The sequence below is a fragment of the Meleagris gallopavo genome, chromosome 30 (genome assembly GCF_000146605.3).
Source record: "Meleagris gallopavo isolate NT-WF06-2002-E0010 breed Aviagen turkey brand Nicholas breeding stock chromosome 30, Turkey_5.1, whole genome shotgun sequence".
Lineage (NCBI taxonomy): Eukaryota > Metazoa > Chordata > Aves > Galliformes > Phasianidae > Meleagris > Meleagris gallopavo.
Window position 1 is genome coordinate 919,716 of NC_015040.2, and position 9,458 is coordinate 929,173.

Consider the following 9,458-nt stretch of genomic DNA (forward strand, 5'->3'; position numbering starts at 1 on the left):
TTATAAAATTACAGCAGGAGAGTAATCAAATGCAATCAAATCAAAGGCAGTGCTTCAGGCTTATTTATAGCATTAATCAGATCATTTCAGCTAAGCCTTTCCATTTTAAGGATCTATCAGTGCTAAACGCTGGAATAGAAAAGATTGCATCGGCTGCTTTAGAAATTCTGCCTTGAGGAGTAATTTTAAAATGAAACAATGTTTTTCTTGCCTTTATAGGACACGGTGTCAGTACACAGACCCAGCTTCTATGCAGAGAGATTCTTCAAATTCATGACCAACACAGTGTTCCGAAAGAATTCCTGTAAGTACGGGGTCTGTGTCTGAGACACAGCCTTGTCCCCATCTCACTGCCCGTGTCCACACAGAGTATTTCTGGGCAGGATTCTGGGCAGTGGCACAAAACTGCAGAGCCCTGGGGTTGCCGTGGCTTTCTGTAGCCAAACTCCTGTCCTGGAGCTCTCCAGGCAGTGTGAAGCAGGCAGGGCCATCTCTGTCCAAGGGAAAGGTTCCTTTGGTCTGACTTTTGCTGGTGGTAATTCCCTCTTCTCTTTCACTCTTCTCCTCCAGCTCTGAAGTCATCTCCCTCAAAGAAAGGGCGTAGTGCCTTGCTGGCTGTCAAGACTTCTGGTCCAACAGCTGCGTTCTCAGCTAGCCAGCTCCCCTCTGAGAAGGACGAAACGCAGTACGACCTCCGTGCAGCCAGGAGCTATCCCACCCTTGATGACGAAGGTAATGGCCTGGTTGGTGTCTGATGGCTGTGTGATCACCCTCCATTTCCTAGCAGTGCTCCCTTTTCTTGTTGAGCTCCCCGTTCTGCACCAAACACATGCCTTTCTTGTCGGGTAGTTCTTCATTCCCTGTCTTGCAGTGCTTTGCAGGTGTTAAACTTAACCAGGACGGGGGGAAGGTAAGAGTATATTGTTTTGTCGCAGTGCTAGCAGCTGGTGGATTGGGAAGCAACTCCTCTGCATCCCAACCAAATCCCTTTTCTGCAGCACTGTATGGTTCTGCAGTAAAAATGGCTGCTTGCGTCACTGCTGCAAGGCAGGCTCTGCCAACTGGCACCAGCAGTCATAGCCCAAATGCAATCAGAAGGTTGGGTTTTCCACCTGTAGAAAAAATGGGACTGAGAACTGCACGTCTCTGGTGTTTGAATGGGTATAAAGGGGAAGATCTTGCCATTGGGAGAAAAAAGATGAATGGATCTGGTTCTTTGCCTTCGCATCGCTTCCATCTGGGCTGGACTTACAGATGGTTGGTGAAAGGTTTCTTGAGTGTGTAAGTGTTAGATTTCTACCCGTGCAAAGCAGTGAGCACTCGATTCATCTCTTAATTCACTTGGATATTTATCTCTGTCAAGCCAAGCCTTTAATCCAGCTTTGGTTACCAGTGAGATGTCTTCCTTGGCATTACATTTCCAGTAGTGTCTGTCTGTGCTGGAAGTGGTGCTTACTGGCTCTCTCTAGAGGATGCTTTGGGATAAGCTGTTGTTTTCATGAACTCGGCTCAACTTCTTGCCTGTTTGTGCACTCACATGGGGGAACAGCCTCACACGGGGCTGCAGCAGAAAAGGAGCTAATGTTTGACCTGCTTATCTTTCTCCCTCCATCTCTCCTGCCCTGCGCTTCGGGCCAGCAGGCAGACCAGACCTGCTCCCATGCACGCCTCCTTCCTTTGAGGAAGCCACCACGGCCTCCATAGCCACAACGCTCTCTTCAACATCTCTCTCTGTTCCTGAGAGATCCCCTTCGGAGACATCGGAGCAGCCTCGGTACAGGTGAGCTCAGTGCCCATCCCTGCTCCTGCTGCTGCTCCCCTTCGTGCCGCAGCTCTCGGCAGCCTGCCCTGTGCTCTGCAATGCTAATGACCGATTTTAATTAAATCTCTCCTGGGAGCAAGCAGACACAGCTTTGATGGGATTAATTATTGCTGGGAGAAGTGTCAGCTGTTAAGTAGAACATCTTCCTCACGGGGTGGGGAGTTAGATTTGGGTGCAGCGTAGGATTTCTGTCTTAAATTCCCCCCTCTAACTCTGCTCTCCTGGTTTCTTTCTGCAGGAGACGCACACACTCCTCAGGGCAGGATGGCAGGTGAGAAACGTGCCTCATCCTCACGTTTGTCCCACCTCACCTGTGCAAAGGCTTCTTTTCTTGGAGGGCTGAATGTGCATCTTAGCAGCCCCAAGATTTTGAGGCGGTTCTCTGCAGGACGATGAGATTCTTCCTGCATCAAATGAAGCCCCTTGATTGCAGTTTCCATTACAAGCAGATCTCCCAGTGCTTTGCAAGGAATCATTAATATTACTCCTGTTATTTGATGGGAAGGAGGACAACTGGATTTAGATGTGTTGTCCAAATGTAGCCACTCAACCAGCTTTAGAATTAAGCATAATTGTCCCTTACGTCCCCCTTTGGATAAGCAAGCCTTAAAAGTTGGAAAGTTCCTCCCCTGTGCATCTATCTGGACGCAGTGGACGTGTATATGGGAGAGGCTCTGGCACTGTGAGCGCACTCAGACCCCCAGAGAAGCAGCTTGGATGCTGCTTAGTGTTCTCAGAAACCTGGGAGTTGTTTTTCCTGCCTGTGGCAATAGGTGGCTCAGAGCCAAGGGCAAGGTGGGACAAAAATCCCTTCTGCATAAGAGTGTCCAGATTTAGAAGCTCTTATCTTGTAATTATCTCGCATACTTTTGCACCAGTAAAAATAACCCTGTTGCCTGTGTCAGCAGGACCCGAATGAGGACCTGGCTTGCTGCTGGTTCTGCCCTAGTTTTTTGGTACATCTTGTAAGTGTTGTAGTTACAAGCTTTGAGGTGCATCTCAGAAACTCTCCCTCCTCTGTCCCTGCAGTCAGCGTTTGGTGCTTCAGGGGAAGGAAAAGGACACTGGGAGAGGGGAGTTTCCACCACCTCCCAGGCATCTCCCCCCGTTCCTAGTTCTTACTGATTGTTGAGCTTCAGACCACACAGACTGAAACAATCCTTTTCCAGGGTATTTCTTAATGAATCTTGGTACGTTCCTGTCAATGGAAGGTGCAAGAGGCAACTTGCTGCTGGTTTGCAGCACCCGCAGAAGTGGAAGGGGAGCTGTGAAGCTCCTCTGCTCCTGCCAAATCCACTATCTGAAACTGCTGAAAATTAGAGATTAATGGAAATTAAACTCAAGCACACCTGTGTCAAGACCCACTTGGCAAAGTGCAGTGACTTCACCTGAATTGCTCCAGGCACCCTCACTGTAGGATGAGGCTGCTCATCTGAAAATAGGTCAGGTGAACTGCGTCCTAAAAGCAGCGGTGCAGGGAGCGGAGTGACTTGGGCAGGGGTGGATGTCTGTCACAGACTTCCACAGCTGCAACCACCCCATCTCATTGTGACCCTCTGCTTATTTTTTTGCCTAGTTTCTGTATTTCCGGTGCTGGTGTCTGTATCCTCTCAGCTGAAATGAAAAAGCCCTTCACCAATTTGCTCAAGCTTGAAACGTGGCAGACCTCTGACTACCCAGATCTGCTGGAGAACTCCCTCTGGGTTTAGGAAATGCAGCCCTCCAGCAGCTGGATGGGAGCGGTGCTGCCTGCTGGTTCCAGCTCTGGGACTGAGCAGAGCCAGCCAGGGATGGAGCAGAGCTGGCCAGAACCGCTTAGAGACATGGAGACCGTGCCCTTGGCTGGGCAAATGCCAGCTCCTCCTTCCCAGGAGGACTATAGAACCAGCCCTGCTAACACAAGCAATTACTTTAATAGCAAGAGGTATTAAATTGAAGACTGCCACAAACAGCTCCTGACTCACAGATAAATAGGATGTTAACCCTGGAGTGAACCTCAGTGCACCAGAGCTACAGCAGAGGTTGGAGGCTTTGGCTCTTGGGAGGACATATTGATGGATAACACTGGGATAGATCTGGGCACATGTTTTCCCCAGAGGCCAATTGTCCTTTTTCCTCCTGCATTCAGGTTGACATCACCCATCCTTTCTGCAGCACAGGCTCATGAATCCCTTTCCTCTTGTCCTCTTTTTTTTTTCCCCAACTCCACAGTGCCAAAAACCAAAATCTGATGGGACTGATCCTTCCACTGGGGAATTTTGCTCACCCAAAACCTCAGTCCTGGGAGGTCTGGCTAAGCCTTCCCGTGTTTCTTCTGTTCCCAGGTCACACGAGGAGGTGCGAGTTGAAGAGGAGCTTCAGCAGATCAGTGTGGAGCTGGAGCCCAAATGTGATGTTGAGATCGTAGCTCCCGAAGAAGACGACAAGGAGTAAGTGTTTGGGAGCACTTGGCAGAGCCCTGCCTGGCACCTTTTTTTTGTCTGTGGCAGCTCATGCTGATTTTGCAGGGCTTCAGCTTCCCTGGGGAGACTGGTCCCTTCCCAGACCTGATTCTTTCTAGGTGTTAATGCAGAGAATCCCCTGCAGTTCCTCTGTGATTAACCACCCAGTTTTGCTTGCCCCCCCTTTCTGCCCTCACTGACCAGACGCTGTTGTTTTTTCCCCCCTTCAGAGAAGCAGCTTCTTCAGCCTGTGCCATTGTAATGTCCACAGCTACAATAGAGGTGGAGACGGCCAGCCAGGCCTCCGAACCAGCCAGCCAGGCCTCGGATGAAGATGACGTGCCAGTCACAGACATATACTTTGTAAGATACCTCTGCCTGGCCCCTGAGGGATGGAACAGGGTTGTGTGGATGAGGCTGTAATGTGTTTCAGGCAGAGGGGTGCGTGGGGCAGCGTCTGCCCTACACTGTGCTGAGCACCTTTACATCTCAGTGCTGAGCAGGGTTTGGGAGTATGCAGGGGATGGGGGTAACCCTTGGAGAACTCAGCACGGCACCTAGAGGGGCTGAAGCACGTGATGCCACTGCTGTGGATGTAGTCGTAGCTGTGCTGCTCTATCTGGAAGGATTTCTGCTGAAGGGCTCATGTAGGGCAGTGTGTTCTCTCCTGGGACAGGCCAGGGTGAACGAGGGTGCTGCAGAGGCCCCCCAGCCAGGGCCCCGAGCACAGACACACCGTAGTGGAGCGGAGGTGGTTGTGGTGGGGCTGACCTGGGGCTCTTGTGAACTCTGGCTTTTCCTCTCCCTGCAGGCAGATGCATTAGGTGGTGCAGTGGAAGTCTAGTACTGAGACAGGGAGTAAGTGAGGTGGTTGCTGTTGGCAGCAGAGTGCCGTTGAGCCTGGGGCTGTTTTCCTCAGCCAGCTTCCACAACGTCTGAGCAGCTTCTGCAGAATGGAGAGGAGTTTTTAGGAACGTGTGCCTGCTCTGTGGATTCCCAGAGTGGAGCTGAGGGTCTGACCCATGGCAGCTCTCCCCTACATCCTGGCACCGGAACCTTTCCATTAAAAGAGGTGCTCTGCTCCAACTTGCATGGCGGTGGAGTTGAGCTGTGCCCTGTGGGCTCCTTCAGGCTACCCTGAAAATGGCAACATTTGGCTCTCCCTCTGCTCGTGTGGCCCTGCTGCAGAGCTGCTCACTCGTTCCCGAGTCATTTGGAGGCTCGTGGGAGCTGCAGAAGGAATCAATTTTACAAGCTTGTCTGTTTTTGTCTGGTTTTTGTGCATGCTGTTCCAAATGCAAACAGCTCCCTCTAACACTGGCTGCTCTTTCTTTGCCTGTGGATGGCAGCTGTGTGCAGGCTGCCTGCAGATCCTGCCTGTTCCACTGGCAAATGTCTCCTAGCAAGAGGCAGCTCCCTTCCTCCCTGTCCATGGGCACGTGGACTCCCCTCAACTTCCACGGGGCTCCTCTCTATCCAGAAGAAACCATTTGTGTGCAGAGTGTGCTCACAGAGAGCCTGACTGACTCATCAGCATCTCATACTTCATCTTGAGTCCTTGAGTTAAATGTGTGTTGTGTGCTGTGGAGTGTTTGTCACTGCTGGGATGAAGGGAAAAGCTGATCTGGGTTTCCCGCTGGCAGTGGTGGCTTTTCTGTTTGTTTTTTTTTTGTTGGAAAACCACTGGAGCTGAAGCTCAACCGAGGCTGCACCCAAATGCAGCAAGGCTTGGAGCCCAGCTGCCCCTGCGAGCACGCTCCAGGAGCGATGACGGGGGGAAGGATGCTACGTGCAGAGGATGATTTGTCAAGTCCTAGGGGCCCATGGTCTGCTTGTTGAATTCAGCTTCCAAAAGAAGAGCACTTTATCTCCCTCTCACTCTCAGGGGAATAAAGGTGCAGAGATTTGTCAGGCACGGGCACTGCTATTCCCACGCATGGCTTTCCTGCCTGCTGATCCATTCAGGCCTGGAGTTGTCCAACCCCTTGGTTTTTTTTTGCTTTCTCTTCCATCCTGTCTTTCACATCATCTTTCTGTTGTTTTTGTTTGTTTGTTTGTTTTCCCCTCTGTTTCCTTTCTCACCTCACTTTCCCCGGGGCCATGCAGTTCACAGATGGGAGGTACTGGATTTACTCTCCCCGTCAGCGCAGACTCCGAACCACCTCGCTTTCCTCCAGGACTGTAAGTGACCATGCTAGCACGTAGCAGAGCTGCAGCTTTGAAACACTGGGGTCGTTGCCCAGGGATGCCATGGTTCTGTCCTGTGTGACCACTGGGAGTCAGCCTAGTAGAAACAGGGAATGCAGATCAGAGCTGCCCAAGTCAATCTGTCACGGATCTCACAGAAGTGAAGACTCAGCCCTACTTTTCTGCAGGCTGTGAGGGCACAGCTTCTAGCTTGGTATCGCCCAGGACAAACCTGCAGGGAGCAGATCCGTAAAGGTGGAGGCACTTGGGCATTTATAGATGACGTTAGGCACGGCCCCCTTGGCCCGGGAAACCAAACTGGGTTCCAGAGAGTCTATGAAGATGTTTTGAAACTACTGTTAAGCCAGTTTTGGCCTTTTAGACCTGTGGCCAGTCCTCTTTCTGGTGGCAGCTTCTAAATCTGAAGGACTTGAGAGTTACTGATGGATTATGGATGGTTTCTGCTCTCCAGCCCTTGCTGTTATCACCCACGAGCTCCCTCCTCACCACGGGTCTTTGATGAGCAGTGAGAGTTTCACTTCCAAAAGATGCAGGGAGGCAGCTCAGCGTTGAGGGGCTGCACCCAGAGCTCTGGGTTTTGGTATTCCTCTTGGCTGAGTTTTGGGAGGGCTGCTGTCTTCCTCAGAGGGTGATGGCAGCACTGTCAGAGCCTTGGTACAAGCATTTGTTCAGCATGGTCTGAGCGAGCCAGGCTGGGCAGCAGAGGAGGCATCAGGCAGGGTGCATGGGGAAGCAGGGGCAGGAGCATGCTCTGAGCTCGGCTGCTAGGATGAGGAGAGGCAGCCCCAGCACCAGCAGGGTTAATGCTGAGCACCGGATGCTCTTTTTTTTTTTTATCTCTCCACTGGGTTTGCAGCTCCCTGCATGTGTCTGGGCTCCCAAAAGGCTCTCAAAGAGGCTGGCTGGAGCATGTAGTTCAGTTGGGTTGGGTGAAAAAAAACACAGGATGTGCAGCAGGCTTTGTGCTGTGCTGAGCGTTGCTGTGCCTCCAGCAGAGCCCTGCAAAAAGCTCCAGGCAAGGTTTTCTGTTCCTTCCTTCCTCCCAGCGGTCTCTGCTCACGCAGCTGCAATTATTGGTGGAGTTCAGCGTGCAGAGCCCAGTGCTTCAAAGCTCTTCAAAGCTCCTCCAGCTTCTTGTAGTACCTTGCACATTGTAGACGGTTCCCAGGCTGGGAGCCCCCCCCAGGCTTCTTCCAAGCATCCCATTCCATTTTTCTTCCTCTGTAAGCCTGGGCTGGGCCAAAGAGGGCAGTTTTCCTCCCTCAGGCACAGGGACACCTCTGGAACCAATTGCAGTAGAAGGTTCCCCCTTAGGAACCTGTGGCCCTTGAGCCTGTCTGGGCTTCTCAGCTGAGTTGGAGGCAGAAGTGTGTTTGTCCCACTGATGCCCAGTGCTGTGATAAGCAGCTCACTCGATGCATATCCCCATTCCCTTATTTTTTTTCCAAGATCCAGTTGTATTTTGCCTTCTGTGTTGTACCCATTCTCATCACCACCACTGTGTCCAAGACTGTCAGTGAAAACTGACTGGTTCCTCTCTGTGGCCACCATCCACCGTGATCCAACCCAGCACCTGCTGCCTCACTTGGCCTGCAGGGAAGGGGGAAGGCATGGCAAACCAGGTCAAGTTCCACTGTAAAAGCCCTCCAGGGTGCCAGCTTGTAGCACACCAGGGGCTCAGGAAGTGGGGTTGGGAGCTGGGAGTGGGTAGCAGGAATGAAGAGCTCCATCACTGCCCCTTGGTAAGTGGCTTCCCATGTCTCCTGGTTTCTCCGGGTTGATGCTGTGGCAGGGAGCACCCGCAAAGCCCTCACATCTGTCCTGCAGTGGGGGAGGTTGTGCCATCCTCCCTGGAGCAGGGTGCAGTGCCAGCTGCTGGTGGCAGGGAACAGGTAGGTACCAGCATGGAGCCCCAGCACTGAGCCCAGGTCTCTCCTCCGGGCGGACAGCTGTTCTTACTGTATTGTTTCCTACTCTTTTATTTTCTCCTTTTATTTTTTCCTCTTCTCTCCTTTGCTCCCTGCTCTGCTGCTGCTCTCCTTGCATTCTCCCCGCCGTCTCTGGCCACTCTGGCAGCCGACAGACGAGAGGAGTTGGGTTTACTCCCCGCTCCACTATAGCGCTCAGCTCCACTCTGTCTCCGATGAGGAGAGCGATACAGTAAGTGTACGAGAAACACGTGCCGGGTGCCTGCTGTGTCACGGTCACAGCGTGGGCTCCCTGCAAGCTGAGCTTGCAGAAGGAGCTGCTGTGGCCTCCGTGCAGCTTGGGGCTCTTGCATGGCTGCAGCGGAGCCTCGGCGCAGCTCTGGCAGCAGGAGAGCTCTGCTGTGCCGGCAGAGAACCCATTCAGCTCAGCAGGGGTTGAGTGTAGGGAAAGTTTGGGGTCTGCAGGTTCTCCAGGCGTGGCGGTGGTGCTGGGGGTCGCAAAGCAAGCAGGCTGCCCTCCTCACACCTGTTTGGTTCTGGGGATTTGGTGGGCTCGGACCAAACCCAGCGCGGAGCAGATGCTCGGCTGTTGACTCTCTTTTCTCTGCCTCTTGCAGTAATCTCTATGCAGACACAGAAGCCCCAGAGAGCAGCGATTCCCTCTGCAGGTCGATGTGTTCCCTTTTCGTTGATGCAGCCGTTCCAGTGGGATGGGGAAGAGCTTGCTGACACCAGTTCTGCTGCACTGCGGGATCCCGGGCACTGCGTTTCAGACCGGAGCAAAACTATAACCGTCTGTTCTACTTCTCCCAGATGTGGGCAGCGAAGAAACCACCCACTCACCCACAGCTCCCAAGGGAGGCATCCAGCTGGGTGTAGAGAATCCTGGGTAGTAACACCGTGTTTTCCAGACGTGCACTACCGTAGCTACCTATCCATGTGTAATACTGTGAACCTTTTTAATTTTTTAATCATGTATTTATTTCTTTTATCTTTGCACACAGACAGCACAAATGTGCTTTTTTAAACATTTAGTTTACTGCACTTTTTTTTTCTTTT

General features: G+C 52.1%; 1 protein-coding gene across 1 annotated transcript in view; it reads left to right on the top strand.

The window, feature by feature from the left end:
- The window catches only part of PIP5K1C (phosphatidylinositol-4-phosphate 5-kinase type 1 gamma), a 33,003-nt gene extending 23,579 nt beyond the window's left edge, over positions 1–9,424 (top strand). The window contains exons 12-19 of the mRNA XM_031557076.1: positions 220–304; positions 571–732; positions 1,642–1,780; positions 2,061–2,093; positions 4,147–4,251; positions 4,494–4,626; positions 8,548–8,631; positions 9,017–9,424. Of these exons, the coding sequence (XP_031412936.1) occupies positions 220–304; positions 571–732; positions 1,642–1,780; positions 2,061–2,093; positions 4,147–4,251; positions 4,494–4,626; positions 8,548–8,631; positions 9,017–9,019 (744 nt within the window). The 3' untranslated portion in view covers positions 9,020–9,424. The remainder of the gene's footprint in view (positions 1–219; positions 305–570; positions 733–1,641; positions 1,781–2,060; positions 2,094–4,146; positions 4,252–4,493; positions 4,627–8,547; positions 8,632–9,016) is intronic.
- Positions 9,425–9,458: the final 34 nt, after the last annotated feature.